Source organism: Sinocyclocheilus anshuiensis, unplaced genomic scaffold (assembly GCF_001515605.1).
Source record: "Sinocyclocheilus anshuiensis isolate Anshui unplaced genomic scaffold, SAMN03320099.WGS_v1.1 scaffold238, whole genome shotgun sequence".
NCBI lineage: Eukaryota > Metazoa > Chordata > Actinopteri > Cypriniformes > Cyprinidae > Sinocyclocheilus > Sinocyclocheilus anshuiensis.
In genome coordinates, this window is record NW_015547674.1 from 616,917 (window position 1) to 635,236 (window position 18,320).

Below are 18,320 nucleotides of genomic sequence, written 5' to 3' on the forward strand. Positions count from 1 at the left end.
GTGTGTGTGTGTGTGTGTGTGTGTGTGTGTGTGTTTGTGTGTGTCTGTGTGTGTAGTGACTGTGTGTGTGTGTGAGAGTGTGTGTGTAGTGACTGCTGATATTAATAATGGAGGGCTGTGGCAGGAAATAGCTTGTATTGTATTGTCTGCATGAAAGGAACTCAGGACAGGTGTGTCTGCATGTGCAGGTACCTGAAACAGACGGTCTGTACTGGGCGGAGTGCTGGCAGGGGAATAAACCGGCTCCATTCCTGTAAACTCCTCCGCAAAGTTACCCACATCCAACTCATTACGTAGCTCAGGTCGGAATGGACTCTGAACCTTTTTCTCTGCCAAGTCGGACCAGTTTAGACCCTGGAGAGATCAATCAGATGAGATGCCTGACAATCTACAGTGACCCCACAGAGAATGTGGACACCATAGCCACTTAACAATTTAATAACAAAATATCAAATGTTTTTGTTTTTACATTCTAAACCTTTCACATTAAACATTTTATATAAAGACGTTTGTCTGGTTTTTAAACAATTAAACTGGTCTCTGTTCTTTCACTCTTCAAGAAGTGAATGTTGCCACATACTTTACTATCGTATTGTGACATCCTTCCAAAACAAAGAGTTTACCGAATAAGAAAACATGGGAGGGGCTTAATCCATTCCTAAACTGTTTTGGCCAAAACCCAAAGTCGCCAAAATGTCAGTTCATCACTAATTAAGAGACCACAACTAGATTAACCACAGAGTTCAAACGTGAGGAATATGAACAGCTGAAAGGCAAAAAGAAAGAGGACAGAGCACCCTGAAGAAAGCATGAGACTTGATCTCCTCGGCTCCTCGGGGTCCAGAGCCCAGCCTCTTATGGGGGTCTTTCACCAGTAACCTTCGCAGGAGATCCTGAGCCAAGCGTCCGATGATGGAGGGGAATGGAGGCTCACAGCGCAGGATGCGTCTGTCAGAGACAGAGCTCAGTGAAGTCTGGAAACAGCAGCTGTTAAACACTGTGAATCTGGAGAACACTGTCAGACTCACTTGGACACCTCGCTCTGGGAATTTCTCTCTCCCTCCAGAGTGAACGGAGACGCTCCCGTCAGCAGCTCAAACATCAGAATCCCCAAACTCCACCAGTCCACCACCTACAGACACACCACTCACTCATCAGAAGCTCACTGAACCCTGGTGCTTTTCTCCCACCAGCTGCATGACATTTCTCCTGCTTTCTGACACCAGGTTCTTGTGGTAATTTAACTTCTGTCCGAATCCACATCTCTGAGTTTACAAGAAGGGCTCAATCCAAAAGTTATTTTGTTAACCCTTTCGGACCGTATGGTAACGGATGTATTTTTAAACACAGGCACTTTTATTAGTATAATGCTGAAAGCTGTTCACAGGAATAATATGATGTCACCCCTCCAAAATTAGAGAACGAAATCACGTAAACATTATATTTTTAATATATACATTCATATAACACAGGGCTTGCACAACTAATCGTCTCACAGATAGCCCTGTCAAATGCAAACCTTATGTAAATAAGAGTTTTTTTAACTTACTTTTATAATGACATCCATCATTTTGAGAAAAAAATGCAAGATGGAAAACCATTTAAAATATATCGCTAATGTTACTTTTTAAAAAGGATATTTAAACAATCAAATCAAATAGGATATTATTTTCTATTATAAAATGACAAACTCGCTCCTCCATGAGAAATAATTACCATTCAAACATGCCCGAGTCATACTTTTGACGAAAATCAAATATCAAAAAAAAAATATTTTAAGACTCAAAAAATAATTTTAAAAATAAAATTTTACCACATTAATGTAATGCAATAAAAAGCCATCATCAATGTAACGCGATGAAAAAAAAATCTCATTACTGTGGAAACAAAATGTATATTATTATAGATTTTTCTCAGCTTAATGTGCATGGAACCAAAATAGAATTAATATATATAATAAACTTAAGTCAATCGCAAATTACAGTATTGAGAATCATGTCTGTAAATAATGATCTCAATAACTCAAAGATTTATTAGATATTTTATTTACCAAAGTGCTCAATTATCAAGAAAAGTGATTTAAAAAATGCTAAAACCTTGATTTTCTTTTTGCAATTACATCTCTTGTTCCATTTCAATTAGGGCTGCAACAACTAATCGCTAACATCGTTAATAATCAATAATGAAAATAATCGACAACGAATGTGATTATCGATTAGTCGCGTCTGCCCACCGCGCAAATTACAGCAGTGAATAACGCATTTCTATGGACGAAATGCATCTAAAACAAGCAGATGAAACAGAGTGAGCTGCTGCTGGAAACACAATGTATAGCACAGAGATATATTCAGCATACAGTATGTTTTCATAGCATTCAGTTGGCACGTTCGTTTGAAAGAAAACAGCATTGGGCATGTCAATAAAAAAAAATAAAAATAAGCTTTTTAATCCGATTAATCGACAAATACTCGGCCAAGTCATCGATTATCACAATAATCGTCAGTTGCAGCCCTACTGTCAATGATATGAACTGAAATGTTTTTAAATGACATGCTTTAATCTGAAGTTCCTCTGTGAGATTTGTCAGCTAATTCTGTCTCCTCTCACCTTGCCATGGCCAGCTTTCCCTCGGATGATCTCTGGAGCCATGTACTCTATAGTGCCACAGAATGAGTACGTCCTCTCTTTCTACACACGAACCAAACACAGAAGCATGAGAACCGTACACTGCATTACAGCACAACGTGCATGCAATGAAAAAACAATCCAATCTACAGTTATCGGCCCAGTTTCACAGACAGGGCTTGGACTGAGCCAGGATTAGGCCATAGTTCAACTAGGACATTTAAGTATCTTTTATAAACATTTCTGGTGTGCATCTTGAGACCAAACAAAGGCACTGACGTATTTTAAGATCAGCCAGTGCAAGTGTCTTTCAGGTAAAACAGAACAGACATACATTTTAGTGCTTAAGCCTCGTCTGTGAAACCGGGCGATTATGCATGATGAGTTTTTATTTTCTCACCTCCTCTTCCAGAAACTCCTTACTCAGCCCAAAGTCTGTCAGAACCACATGACCATCACTGTCCAATAAGATGTTCTCCAGCTTAATGTCCCGGTACACGATGCCAAGCTGAAAACACAAGACCAGATACAGCACTCACAAAACATTGATCATATGTGACCCTGGACCACAAAACCAGTCTTAAGTGTCAATTTTTTTGAATAAATAAGCTTTCCATTGATGTATGGTTTGTTAGGATAGCACAATATTTGGCTGAGATACAACTATTTGAAAATCTGGAATCTGAGGGTGCAAAAAAATCTAAATATTGAGAAAATCATCTTTAAAGTTGTTCAAATTAAGTTCTTAGCAATGCATATTACTAATCGAAAATTAAGTTTTGATATATTTACGGTAAGAAATGTACAAAATATATTCATGGAACATGATCTTTACTTAATATCCTAATGATTTTTGGCATAAAAGAAAAATTGATAATTTTGACCCATACAATGTATTGTTGGCTATTGCTACAAATATCCCCCAGCGACTTAAGACTGCTTTTGTGCTGCAGGCTCACATATTTATACCTTCATGTAAAACAAAAATCTCATCATAATCACTTTTTTTTTGCTACTGCAATTAATTTCTAATTTCTTTAACTCTAATCTCAATTTAATAAAAATTGATTATAAAAGTTTGATCCTAAAATATTATTGATAATTATAGCTAATCACATTTCTCCCAAACAATAATTACAAAGGACTTCCTTTTCCTATCTGCATTTAATTGACAAATAATTTAGGCATAAAAATATTCAGCTGAATATTTTTAAGAATGCATGGTTTTGAGCATATTTAATTAATTGCATGCGTGATGCGCTCAATGAGAGCGGATGTTAGTACCTTGTGCAGGTGCTCCAGGGCCAGAATGATTTCTCCCACGTAGATCCTGACCTCATCCTCGGAGAAGTGGTCTCTCTGGTACAGGTGAGTAAACATCTCTCCTCCGCTCACATAGTCTTCCAAAACAAACACACACTCACTTAGAAGAAGCAGTCGAGCAACAGAAGAGGACAGCAGCTTTTTCTTATTAGATTTTAGCACGGTTGTCATTGGTAGGAAACATTGTTTTGCTTACGGTGTTTACCGTGGTAAACACGTGCTCAAGTCGCATTTGCTCTTGTGCACATCACATGGCTTTTCAGTTTTGGTTTGCTAAGTAGTAAGGCGTAGCCAGCTGAATTCAATAACGAGGTATCAGGCAAGTATATAATTGGTTAGTACACTGCGGCAGCCCTCGTGTGAAGACCGACTCCACCGACAAGACACTTGAGTACTGCTTTTCTCCCCTTTCTTCACTTTTTGTACAGCTTGTTCTCATCTACACGTTTTAGTCAATTATTCTCACTGTGCTTTCAAATCTCTACTATTACTCATAACACTGGTAAATCACGCACTGTACGTTGGAGGCAGCGCAATCCTAATAATCTACAGCCTTTCCCTATGTCCTCTACTATTTTACTCTCTATTCCAATTGGTCTCTGGAACTGCCAGTCTGCTGTAAACAAAGCAGACTTTATTTAATCTATTGCTACTCATTCAAGTCTCAACCTCATGGCCCTAACTGAGATTTGGATCAAACCTGAGGACACTGCCACTCCTGCAGCCCTCTCCACTAATTTTACTTTTTCCCACAACCCTCGTCCGATTGGGAGGGATGGAGGTACTGGTCTGCTTATCTCAAATAAATGGAAATTTGATCCTCTGCCATCTCTTACTGGCAACAGTTCATTTGAATCACACACAATTAGTATTACCCACCTTGCTAAAATCCACTTTGTAGTTGTTTATCGTCCCCCAGGTCAACTTGGTAACTTCTTGGAGGAGTGTGGATGTGTTACTCTCAAACTTTCCTGTGGACGGTACTCCTCTGGTGCTACTCGGTGAATTCAACATCTACCTAGAAAACCCCCAGGCTGCTGACTTCACCACTCTGCTCGCCTCATTTGACCTCAAGCGAGTGTCTACTACGGCTACTCACAAATCAGATAACCAATTAGACCTTATCTACATACGCTGCGGCTCCACTGATAACACTTTAGTTACTCAGTTGCACACCTCAGACCACTTCCTCATCACTTTAAACCTCAGACTGACTCCTGACACAACACACACTCCTCTGCAGGTCACCTTTCGGCGTAACCTACGCTCACTCCCTCCCTCTTGCCTATCCTCTATGGTTTCATGCTCACTTCCTCCACCCTCTCAGTTTTCAGCACTGGACACTTACACTGCTACTGACACTCTTTACTCCACTCTACCATCTTGCTTAGACAGCGTTTGCCCGCTTTCATCCAGACCAGCACACACCACCCCCTCTGCCCCCTGGCTGTCCGATGTTCTAAAACAATGTACTACCACAACAAAATGAACAATTGCTCTGACTCTTGCACACTTTTCAAAACCACCTTCTCTCTTCTTTGCCACTCAACTGAGACTGCCCTGCTCTCAGTTACTGAAGCCCTGAGACTGGCAAGAGCAGCTTCCAAATCCTCAGTACTCATCTTGCTGGATCTGTCTGCTGCTTTTGACACAGTTAACCACCAGATTCTCCTGTCAAACCTCATGAAGATGGGCATTTCAGGAACAGCACTCCAGTAGTTCAAGTCTTACCTCTCAGGTAGGTCCTTCAGAGTGTCTTGGAGGGGTGAGGTTTCTAAGTCATAACTTCTTGCTACTGGGGTTCCTCAAGGCTCAGTGCTTGGACCGCTTCTCTTTTCCATCTGCATGTCATCTTTAGGCTCCATCATTCAGAAACATGGCTTTTCTTATCACTGCTATGCTGATGACACTCAACTCTACTTCTCATTCCAACTTACTATCAAAACTCTGCAACTGATCCAGAATGCAGCAGCCAGAGTGGTCTTCAATGAGCCGAAGTAAGCCCACGTCACACATCTCTTCATCAGTTTGCACTGGCTGCCAATAGCTGTTCGCATCAAATTTATGGTACTGATGTTTGCCTATAAGACAACCACTGGCTCTGCACCAATATACCTAAACTCAGTTCAGACTTATGCGCCCTTGCCCCCTTGAAGCTTGCGTTCTACAAGTGAACGGCGCCTTGTGGTGCCATCCCAAAGAGGCACAAAATCACTATCACGGACCTTTTTGTCATCTTTTTTCGTCAGCACCTGACCAATTAATACTAGCACTTACCTATTCAGTTCTGTTCTATTCAATTCTATTCTAATCGCTCTAATTTATTTAAAATTAATTTGTAAGTCGCTTTGGACAAAAGCGTCTGCTAAATGATTAAATGTAGTTCGGTTTTAGTTTATTTATTCCAGTTAGTAATTTTAGTGTTTCAACGTATTTCATTTAGTTGGAAACATTCCTAATTTTCACTTAGTTCTTCATCTAATATTTATATTTTATTTATTTATTCTTGGAAGATGAGCTTAGTACTCAGTTTATTTGAACCAGCTGACTCCACTGAATCACAACCTGTAAGTATGATTAATAATCGATGTTCATATTTTCTATCGAGCGCTCAAGAAATGGAACTACGGCAGTCGGTGTATCATTTCTGACACGCGCTGTATACAGTAGACCAATCACAAGAGACCGGGCCATCTGACCAATCAGAGCAGAGCAGGCTGACGGAAAGGAGGGGTTTAGAGAGACTGAATCTCAGACTGATTCGAACGAATTGTTTGGGAATCGCTGGAAAATTAGGTGATATTAAATGCATGTTTTGAGAAAACTAAAGCGTTTCCTTGCATGCATGTGAACCTATTGTAGGAGCCTCCCAAAACAATATCAGGAATGGCATAATGGGGCACTTTAAAGCAAGCATTTAGAAGTCATGTATATCTTACAGTAGCTATGCTTCCATTCAAAGTTGTGAATTTAACTTGTGCGCAAAATTGGAATATCACATAAAACATAAGACGGAGAGAACAAAACCGTCACTTCCTGATAAACTGGCAGCAAACATCACTAAGAAAACGGTGATTTGCTGCAGTAGGAGAAGCCACTGTGGCTCTTTCTTCATATGCAGTAAATTACCTGCGTGCACATGAAACACCACAAATCTGAAATGTGTTTCCATCGTAGTTTATGCGCATGTTTTCTTATCCAATAAAAATTGCATTTAGCTGAGTGCATAAGATTTTATGTGCAATTTTAGAATTTATGCACATCTCGCCGTTTCTATTCAGCGTGTTTTTATGTGATACCCCAAACTGCACATTAAAAATAGGTGACATAGCTTGTGACATCTTGTTTACACCAAAGTACTGAGATGCTGGAGAACTAAAAGCACCCAGACCTACTGTAAACACAGCTATACTACAGATAGCATCCATAAAACAGCATGCACGAGTGAATCAGGATGAAGTGTGTATCCTGCGCTCACCTAGTATGAGATGCAGTTTGGTTTGCGTCTGAAAGGCGTAGTGAAGGGTGACCAGGAAGGGAGACTGGCGGATGTGTTCCAATACCTGCCGCTCTGTTCTAGTGTGCTCAGCCGTCTTTGCCTTCTGAACGATGGCTGCTTTCTTCAAAACCTACAGGGGGAAAGATCATAACATACTTTCATAATAAGATTTCATTTTGAGACAAACATGTACTTGTCACTTTGTCAAGATTTTATCAGTCCAATAGTAGATAATGTAGATTTCCATTCTCAGAACTAGAGCAAAGTGGCAAAAATGACAACAAAAAAATCCTCAGTTCTTCATCTGTCTTCTAGCATTTGATATACATACATATATATACAGTGGGTACGGAAAGTATTCAGACCCCAAATGTTAAAATTTGGTTGAAACAATGTTACACTGTCATTCAGTGTGACGCAATATTTATGTAAAAATTCAAACATGCTTATTCTGACATGTACATATTCAAATATATAAAAGAATATTAAATTTTATTGTTTTTTAAATGAGTAAAAAAAATCTTACTGACAAATGGGCGGAGCCTAGGATAGTGGCAAATTTTAAAAATGTAAAATTACAACTAATTAGTATTTGGGGTGAAAGTACTTAGTCTTTTAATATGTCATAAATTGATTTTGTTGTAAATATGCCTGACAAGATTGTTACACTGAATGACATTTTAGTGGGTCTCTTCTGTAAATCAGGGAAAAATGTATGATGTTTATTTTTTGCTCAGAAAAACAAAAACAAAATTGCAATTAAATTAAACAGAAAACTTAAAAAAAAAAATTTGGGGGAAAAGCAACAATTTAAAGCAGTATTACTCTTATTGTTTTTATGCTTAAACCCTTTTTCGTCTTTGACCCATATAAACTATTATAGTTTTTTTTTTAATATCTTGAATTAGATTTTAGATTTCGTTTCATTTTTATTTTTGTTAAAGTTTTAGTAATTTTGTTGTCGTTTTTATTTTTTTTTTTAAATATGTCTATATAGTTTTATTTACGTTTTAGTTGTAGGTTTTAGCTTATTTAGTTTGATTTATTTTAGTACTTCAACTTAGTTAATGTTACAGTTTTAGAATATAATGTGATTTTATAATACATAACACAGCCTACAAGCTTACATTCACTATATTCGTTTTCATTGCCTTTAATATAAACATTGTTTCATTAGACAACATTAGGCAGGATGTAAAAACAAAAAAAAACATATATATATATTTTTTAAATTCAAATAGAAAAACAAAGAAAATTATTCTATATATTTCGTATATCGCAATTCAGCCAAAAAACACAGAGATATGATTATTTGGCCATATCACCCAGCCCTACTTCAACTTAAACGCAACGAAAATATCATATTGTCATATCCTGTCTTGATAAATAAATAAAAAAAATTAAAAATTAAATTAAAGCTATTTTTAAAAATTAAACCAAAATAAGAAATACTGTCTTGGCCACGAGCTGAAATAAAATAAGTTTACTTTTACTAACATTTTATTTTATTTCAGTTAATGATTATTTAATTTCAAGAAATGAAAATGTTTTTATGGTTTCAGATTTAATAAGCAATAATAACCCTGCATAGAACACAACTCAAAAAATAGTGATTTAATCAAAATCTGTTGAGCTGACACAAACTATGTTCAATGTATTCTAACTGAGTATTTAATGCTATGATACATGTGTGAATGATTTAAATACACCTTTTTATCTTTCAAAAGAATGCCCATTAATAAAAGATAATATTCCTCTATTAACCATTAAGCACACAACTCAACATTTGTGTTGTTTTACTAACTGAGGGACAAGCAGCAAGTCACGTGTGATAAAAACGGCACAAACCTTCATGGCATAGAGTTTGCCTTTATCATGTCCGCTGATTTTTCTGACCAGGAACACTTTCCCGTAAGCTGGTAAAGAGCAAAGCAGAGATGCAGATATTTAACAGTATTCAACAGCCCAGAGATCAGCTGATGAACAGCTTCATTACAGGTGCATATGTTTATTAAACTGGAACAGAAGTGCATTATGAGTTACACACCTCCAGTGCCCAGCACTTTCAGAAGCTCGAAGTTCTCCATGCCGACTTTCTCAGTGTATCCCGTGAGGTTTGCTGAGAACAGACAAACAAACACACCTTAATACTTATATCAAATACATATGATATGCTATACAGTTCATGCAGATGCAATGACATTTGGGCGATACCAACAACTAATACTAGGCCGATAGCCTACATGACGGAGAACGCAACAAAATGCAACACTGTTTTTCCTGCTTTTAAATTTTAAAATAAAATAGAGATAGGAAAGAATGAAATCAGGCAACAAACGTCAATCATCCAACACTGGAGATATTAGAAAAGATGGATAATTATTAATATTATTATTATTTTTGGAAACATGGCGTTTTGATTGTTATTTTTAAAATAATTTATTTTAATTTTACATTTTTATGATTTAATTGTTAGCTTTCCACTGAACTCACAAACAGTTCCTTTACGAAATTTTATATCAATATGTTACAAGATTATCCGATTTAAATCAATGTGATAAACGAGTTAGCTCAGAAGTAATCAGAGTACACTACCAGACAAACGTTTTTGAACAGTAAGATTTTGAATGTTTTTTTTTTTTAAGAACTCTCTTTTCTGCTCACCAAGCCTGCATTTATTTGATCCAAAATATATCAAATGTGTGAAATATTTTTGCTATTTAAAATAAGTTTTCTGAGTGAATCTCTGTTAAACTGTAATGTATTTCTGTGATGCGCAGCTGTATTATCAGCATCATTACTCCAGTCTTCAGTGTCACATGATGTTCAGAAATCATTCTAATATGCTGATTATTAGAAACATTTCTGATGATTATTATTATTATTATTATTTAAAACAGTTGCGTACATTTTTTTCAGGTTTCTTTGATGAATAAAAAGATCAGCATTTATCTGAAATAAAAAGCGTTTGTAACATTATACACTATACCATTCAGAAACTTCGAGTCAGTATAATATTCTTTTTTGGAGTAATGATGCTGAAAATTCAGCTGCGCATCACAGAACCAAATTACAGTTTAACACATATTCACATAGAAAACTGTTATTTTAAATAGTAAAAATATTTCACATATTTTGGATCACATAACTGCAGGCTTGGTGAGCAGAAGAGTCATTTTCTTTAAAAAAAAAAATTTAAAACATTAAAAATCGTACTGTTCAAAAGCGTTTGACTGGTAGTGTAGTCTGCTTATAATGTAACGGACTGCGTTACTGTAATCTGTACTCAGTAGCGGACAGCTCATACCGCTGGTGATCTGGTGTTTGACGGTGCGCTCGAGGTGTCGGTCCGAGTCCTCGCCGCTGCTTTCGCCGGACATCACGAGCTTTGATCGGTCCGAGGACTTAACATCTACACGCGGACTTCTGCTCGTTATGCATGTCTGTGTTTTAATCTCAGCTCACAAATCCCTCGGACATCCTGCTGTGGACGCACGCCCTAAATATGAACCGCTTCTGACAGCCGCATACTTTAATATCGTTCTAAACCTCGGTGCTTCCAGTTAACTGATGATCGTGTGGGCCATGGGTGGCTGTTATTTCCGTATTTCCAACTTCGACACAATTGTGCTGAGCTGTTCGCATCACGTTAGCGCTGTTTTAGCACAAACACACTCCAAACACAGCGATATTCGCTCGTCCGTGCTAGCTATCATCCATGACCGTTCACGATGTCCCTAGCAGCGGATCCACTCAAGCTGAACGGCCGTGTTCTACTCCTTTGCTCCTTTCTTCCGGGTGTAGTTACGCCCGGCTCGCCTTAAAATATGCGTTTGTTTGGGAAAGGAAATGAATTGAACGACAAACGCCTGGAAGAAAGTGTAGTAAGGATCATTTCGGCTACGGAAGCCCGAAGTAGTGCTGTTCGAATCGCGAACCAATCGTCGCTTTGAATCGGTTCTTTCGAGCGAACCGCTCGAATTGTGAATCAGAATCAGAATGAGCCAGGTACACATACGAGGAATTTGTTTTCGTGACAGAAGCTTCCACAGTGTAACAGAATGACAGTGACAGAACAAAAAACACAGATAAAAAAATAGAACAAGTAAATAAGGAATAAAAATATATAAATTGACAATTGTATGTACAGGTATATTATGTGCAAATTTGAGGTGTAGACTGAGTGTGAGTGTTATATAAATAACGTTGGCTACGTTCAAATGTGTGAGGTGAGGTTAGAAACACAAAAAGCGAGTTGCTATATTTGGCTTTATTTCATTAGAAAACATGCCGTAAATGCACTTTTGAGTTGCGTCTCCGTCCGAAAAAGTCGATGAATCGTTTTACGAATTGGTTCGCTAGATTGAGTCGTTCGAACGAACCGACTCGCTAAACCGATTCTGACTTTCGGATAGTGAGCCGAAGCGCCGCTGCTGGACTCTGCTTCGGAGCACATCAGACGTGTGTGGTTGGTTGGGTGTGTAGGTGGCGAAAGAGAGAAAAGCTGGTGCAATCCAACTCGCCAACTCGAGAAGGGTATAACTGCAGCCCGGAGATCTCCAAATGGGGGCGGGAACTCCAAAACGGGGTGGGAGCTCCAAAATAGGGCGTGGCTTCCTCCCATTGACAGACAGGCACATGACACGCATGCGCAATTTTCCCCCCAATCCACTTCAGTGCAAACTCTGCCCCACAGCTGATTCTAAAGAATAGAGTGAAATCGTTCCCCTGCGCTGCGCCGGGACGGCTCGCGGGTGATTCTCGTTTATATCATTAAGCAGAGGTTCCAAGTCCAGTCCGAACAGCACTGGCCACGAGCTTTGGGCTCTGCTCTCACTGAGAATATTTATTTATATAGCATATTTTATTTTAGATCAACTAGAAAGTTTTATTTTGAAATGTAAGTCAATAACAATTGGCCGAAGCCAGAGCCAATGGTGAAAGTCTTTGCGCGAGGAGACCCCGCCCCATTTTGGAGGTTCTGCCCACTTTTGGAGTTCACGCCCCATTTTGGAGATCTCCGGTCTGCAGTTATATCTACTTGGCCAAGTCCCGTGCTGAAGAACAGCCTCTTCCAATAACGACAGCTTTTATCTCACACACACTGTTTGGATCTCAAGTTGCATGTGTGTAATTGCTAGGTTGTGTGTAAGCTCTGTTGTGAGCTGTTATCATTAAAGTATCAATGAAGCGTGCTTGTTATTGAGACGGCCACCGGGACAAGACCACAGGAACCAGATGAGTCCTCTGCACAATCTGACTTTGCTGCAGCCTGGAACTGAACTGCTGGTTTGGTCTGGCCAGAGGAGAACTGGCCCCAACTGAGCCTGGTTTCTCCCAAGGTTTTTTCTCCATTCTGTCACCGATGGAGTTTCGGTTCCTCTGGCTTGCTTAGTTGGGGACACTTCATTTCCAGCGATATCGTGGACTTGATTGCACAGATGCTATTTAAACTGAACTGAGCTGGATGATGACACCACTGAATTCAATGATGAACTGCCTTTAACTGAACATTGAGTGTTTACTATTATCATTTTACATTATTGACACACTATTTTCCTAATTATTGCTGTACAGTTGCTTTGACACAATCTGTGCTGTTAAAAGCTCTATATAAATAAAGGTGACATGATTTATAGCAAAGGCATGTTGCCACATATGGGTGTGTTTCGTATTGTATACAAGTGTATATATATATATATATAAAGGACTTGACAATCTGTAGATGAGCACTTGACATGTACACATGCATTTGGATATTCATCTTCCCTCCTGTATTAACGTGCTTTGGATGCGTTAAGTGTGTGAGTGCTTGTGCAGCAGTTTGTGTATTAACAGATTAGGACAGGTTACAGGATAAAGGACACAGACACTAGGCTTTCGCTCTACATGCTGCCATCGGTCATCATCCTTCATTATCTATTTATGTGTGTAAGAAAGCGTGTGCATGTCTACCTGGCTCATGTGATCGTGCAGATCTTTCTGCTTGCTTACTGTGTGCATAAATAAATACACCTGAATGCTATTGTGTGGATGTGCAGAAGTTTGAAAGAAAGAATCGATGATAAGGCAGAAGCGGGGGGATACAGTATGCATCTATGTCCACAAAATATCACTACACGAAAAAGCAGTTCAAAATGTCAGATTTTATTAGACTCGACAGATTTCTGACGGTTCTGCGAGTGCAGTACAGTGTTTCATAGCAGAGCGTTGAGCATCATCTACACCATCTTTTAACACTTACAATGCATTTAATACCATGCTGAATGCAGAACAAAAGATGACTTAATGACTGTTAAGTATTTATGTTTACAACATGCAAGTAACACTGGATGAGAAAATATGAATTCGAGAAAATATGAATTTTAAGAATAATTTATTTCACATCTATCATAATTTTAATAATATTTGTAATCAATGATTTCCAGCATCAAACAGTTTGCTTGTCCACACTTCAAGCGGAAATACAATGCAATCAAAACCTTGTGAAAAAGAAGTACACTTCAGCATACTTTTAAAAAGAGTACTTATCACAGAAATAATATACTTTAAAAGAATTTGCTTAAGTGCAAAGTGAATAATGTTTTTGGATGCTTAACTGCATGTTATTTGCAATTAAATGAAAATGCATTATAGTTTGCATTTATGCTAAATGCAGTTAGTTGAATTTCAAAGTGTATTTCTCACCCACTTAAGCAGCACATCTTTAAATGCAATTTCATAATTACTGCTGTTGTCTACTGTGTTAAATACATGAGTGACAAATAATACTGGAAAACTCAAATATACTTTAATGACATTTTGACTGAAACGTATATGTAGTGTATTTAAATAGATTTGTGATTACGATGAAGTTGCAATTTAGTGCCTTTAAAATAATTAACTTTAAAACGTAAATACCGAATAACACACTACAGTTAAAATTATAATCAAGTATTTACATGTGCTTTAGTATGCTAATCAACACATCAACATAAGTGTACTAACTTGACATTACAGCAAAGTGCAGTTTTTAAAAGTGTACTTAAGTAAGAAAGTAGACTCTCTTTAAGTACACTTAAGTGGCCTTTTATTTCATTAATATTATATCACCTGCAAGTACAGTTTTTAAAAAATATACTTTTCAGATTTGAAGTACACTACAAGTGCACAGTCACTAGAATTAAGCGCACTTCTTTTTCACAAGGGTATGTTGTTCCAATCATTTACAAACATCCATAGCATTGGTATTACAAAACAGGCAATATCAGCCTCTTTCAGGCATATGACATGATTTTGTAAAGAAACGGGAAAGAATTATAATAGAACTTTCTGTTAAGAAACTGCACCGTCACTCACATATTCAACCACTCATAGTGGAGATTTAAGCATATTGCTAGTTATTTCCCAGGCGAGTTTCTCCCGACAGGAATGAACAGATGTTTACTCATCACGAGGCTCGCGATATCATATATTTGCCATGAAACGTAAGAGTGGAATCATTCATCGTTCAAAAGACTTCTAATGAAATTGGGTGAAATGTTGATACTGTTAATGTATTTTAGAAACAACCATTTTAGTGTATTAATGATGTACACGACTCTTTGAGATGTAGGTCATTAAAACTGATCAGGTGAATCTGACTCTTTAGCTGGCGGCCCCTGCTTCCGGTTTGGCTTCAGGAGGGGCCACCTGGTTCAGCAACAGGAGCTTCAGCACAGGATCCACGTACTCCATGAAGGTCTCCTTCACTCCCTTCTCAAGCAAGTAGCCCTCGGTGTCGATCTCCACATTCTCCTGTCCAGCCACGGCCTCCATAGACGTCTGCAGGAGGCGCACACTGGCCAACACTGAGCACTGTAGACGAGAGGTGTTCCATGTGAGGAAATGGGTTAAAAATGGCTGGTTAATCTAGTCTAATAAACCTGCGAATGTTGCTGGCTCCTTGACAAATTGCTCACTTTGGATGAAAGTGTCTGCTACGTGCATATATGTAAATGTAAATATACATGCATGTGGAAAAATACCAGAATTTGGGGGTTTATTTCCTATATTACGGGTTTAATCTGCTATTATATATTAACCTACCCTACAATAAAAAATGTGTCATTTGCTGTATGCATTGCAATTTATTAGTGTTTTAGTCCAGTTTTTTTTTTTTTGCAATCTTCTGAAATGATCCATTTAGCAAAAATGCATTTCAGTCACTGTAGTTAATGCAATGCGATACATTACGCTAAATCTGTAACATTAACTAAACATGAGTAATGCATTTACAGTATGGGTAACACTTTACAATAAGGTTCATTAGTTAAGTACTTCAGTTAACATGAAATCAGAATGAACAATACCTCTACAGCATTTATTAATCTTAGGTCATGCTAATTTCAACATTTACTAATGCATTATTAAATTAAAAGTTGTGCTTGTTAACATTAGGCAATGCACTAACTAACAATAAACGACAACGTATTTGTATTTTATGTATATTAATAAATACTGTAATAAATGCATTGTTCATGGTTTGTTCATGTTAGTTAACCTTGTTGTTACCACAGTATGTTATAGTTAGTTAATAAAAATACAGCTGTTCATTGTTAGTTCATGTTAGCTCAGGTCCATTAAAAATGAGTATGGTGCTTACTCTGATTAGGTCCGTTGTGTGCATGCAAACCTCGAGCAGCGTACCTGAATCAGAAAGACGGACAGAACTACAGCTCCAATCGTGTTCATCAACCCCATGTAATAGTTGACCAGGGCTTCTCTGCAGCCATGGATGAAGATGTTGAGCTCTTCGGTCTGGTGCTCGTAGTTGTAGTGGGCGGTGTTGTTGGTGATTCTGTACTGGATACAGGGTCTGGGAGAACTAGGGTTACAGCAGCTGAAGGGCAGACCGTCGATCAAGTATCGGCCATCCACATTGCTCTTAATGCGGCTGAGGATTGAGAAAGGAGAAGGAGATGAGAGAAAGCTTAGAGAATGCTCTAAACTGGCGTTCATCCCAAAATATTGTTGCATTTACAAAGACATCTCAGAGTCCATGTTTGAACTTAGTATTAGAATTAGTCTGGTGTGATCAGCCAAGACAGATTGCAGTTTACGCCAGGTATTAACGTGAATCATACATGCATTTTCAGTGGTCATGTTTTCTTCAAATAGATGGTCTTTTGATGCCTAGTGTGTCTGAATGCTTTTGGACACTTCATTCGAAACAAAATATCAAATCGTGTGGCATCTGAAAAGGAATGATGCAAGAGACTTCTCAGAACTAACTTCACATTTCTGAGCCATTTTGGTCTCGGGGTGATTTATAGTGGATGGATGAAGTCTCAAGTTCTCCTCAAGTGTCCTAAATAGAGTAATACGGATGCTAAAGGGACAATTCACCCAAAAATGAAGATTAAAAAGATTAAGATAAAACGGAGAGTTCCGGTGCTTGATTCTGATTGGCTGAGCCGCGTTCCAAGCTGTTGTAAATTACTCTACAAAGTAACATACACCTTTGTTTACGTTTGTCTGTTGCTCGGCAACCACTTTGTTGCAACCACAACTGATTCTGAGGAGCTACATTGTTTGGTGGAAGAATACTGTTTTTATTAATATCATTACACTTTATTTGCTCTGTTTTATTTTGTGAAACCTTACTACGTATATGGAATAACCGTTTTATAAAAGCAATAAACCCCGTGAAGCCGTGGTTTACAGTGAATTTATAACAGCTCGTGCCTAACAACGCCCCTTAGCTGTTATAATTCACTGGCTTCTTGGGGCTTATTGCTTTATTCTCTCACCATTGTGGTGTTCTAAACCTGTATGCATTTCTTTATTTGGTAACACTTTTGTTTAAGATCCAGTTCTCACTATATCAGCATGCATGTTACTTGCACATTGGCTGTTTATTAGTACTTACAAAGCACATATTAATGCCTTACTCTGTATGACCATATTCTAGATCCCTTAATCCTCAAACTTAACTGACTATGTGAAGTGTGAGCCTTCATCCTGTGGAAAATAAAAGAAGATTCTTGGAAACAAAACAGAAGAAGCATTCTTCGAAGTATGTTGTTTTGGTGAAGGTGTGTAAATGGCGACACGGTTTTCATATGTGGGTGAACTCCTGTATCGCTCTAACGCTTTCTCAGTGACTCACTCCTTGACTTCCTTCGAGCTGAAGTCCAGGTAACGGTTGCTGATCCACTGCACCTCGAACCAGTCCTTGTAGTTGCTGTTCCCGCAGCACTGGAACTCCATCTGAAGGCGATCGATGGTCTGCTTCTGGAAGCAGCGGCCGGGGGTATCGGTGTCCTTGTAGAAGCGGATGCCGTTCTTCAGCCCGATCTTCAGCGAGGACTCCAGGCTGCCCTTCATGGCGTAACTCAGGATGACTGAAAGCAGCATGAGGGTGCTGAAGAAGACCGAGCATCCAAAAAAGGACTTCAGGTAGGTCTTCCATCGCGGGAAACGGCCGGGATCCAGGGCATCCTGGCAGATTCGACTGGCAAAGTAGTTGATGCCCATTGAAGCCAGACCCACGATCATCAAGGTGTTGGGCACACAGTGGATGTCTGTGTTGTCCATTACCTAAAGCACAAGATGTGGATGTCAGGCCTTTTTCAGCTCAGACTGCATTGTCTACACTGAATTTACTTCATTTCTTTTGAAAATTAGCGACCTTTTATTAGAGTGGATTATATGTAATACAGATCAAATTAACCCCTAAATCACCCATAATAACCCATGTATATTTGGAGAATATTGGAGAGCTTTTGGTTGATACATTAGCAGCAAGCTGTGGCTCAGTTTTCCATTACGATTAAGGTGAATTTGATAATCCACTGGGACTGTAGTAAACCAATTAGTAATTCACTAAGCTTCATGAAAGGATTTTTTTAAA

The 18,320-nt window shown here is 38.4% G+C and overlaps 2 protein-coding genes across 2 annotated transcripts in view; both read right to left on the minus strand.

Moving 5' to 3' along the window:
- The window catches only part of rps6ka4 (ribosomal protein S6 kinase, polypeptide 4), a 23,551-nt gene extending 12,147 nt beyond the window's left edge, over positions 1 to 11,404 (minus strand). The window contains exons 1-10 of the mRNA XM_016505386.1: positions 10,755 to 11,404; positions 9,495 to 9,566; positions 9,296 to 9,363; positions 7,427 to 7,577; positions 3,910 to 4,025; positions 3,026 to 3,133; positions 2,608 to 2,688; positions 1,029 to 1,132; positions 798 to 948; positions 193 to 354 (exon numbers count right to left, since the gene is read on the minus strand). Of these exons, the coding sequence (XP_016360872.1) occupies positions 193 to 354; positions 798 to 948; positions 1,029 to 1,132; positions 2,608 to 2,688; positions 3,026 to 3,133; positions 3,910 to 4,025; positions 7,427 to 7,577; positions 9,296 to 9,363; positions 9,495 to 9,566; positions 10,755 to 10,827 (1,086 nt within the window). The 5' untranslated portion in view covers positions 10,828 to 11,404. The remainder of the gene's footprint in view (positions 1 to 192; positions 355 to 797; positions 949 to 1,028; positions 1,133 to 2,607; positions 2,689 to 3,025; positions 3,134 to 3,909; positions 4,026 to 7,426; positions 7,578 to 9,295; positions 9,364 to 9,494; positions 9,567 to 10,754) is intronic.
- Positions 11,405 to 14,642: 3,238 nt separating this feature from the next.
- Positions 14,643 to 18,040, minus strand: rom1a (retinal outer segment membrane protein 1a). Its single transcript, XM_016505387.1, has 3 exons — positions 17,577 to 18,040; positions 16,115 to 16,361; positions 14,643 to 15,283 (listed from the first exon to the last, which is right to left on the minus strand). Exons 1-3 carry the CDS (start codon positions 18,002 to 18,004, stop codon positions 15,074 to 15,076), a joined length of 885 nt encoding a protein of 294 aa, XP_016360873.1. The 5' UTR covers positions 18,005 to 18,040; the 3' UTR covers positions 14,643 to 15,073.
- Positions 18,041 to 18,320: the final 280 nt, after the last annotated feature.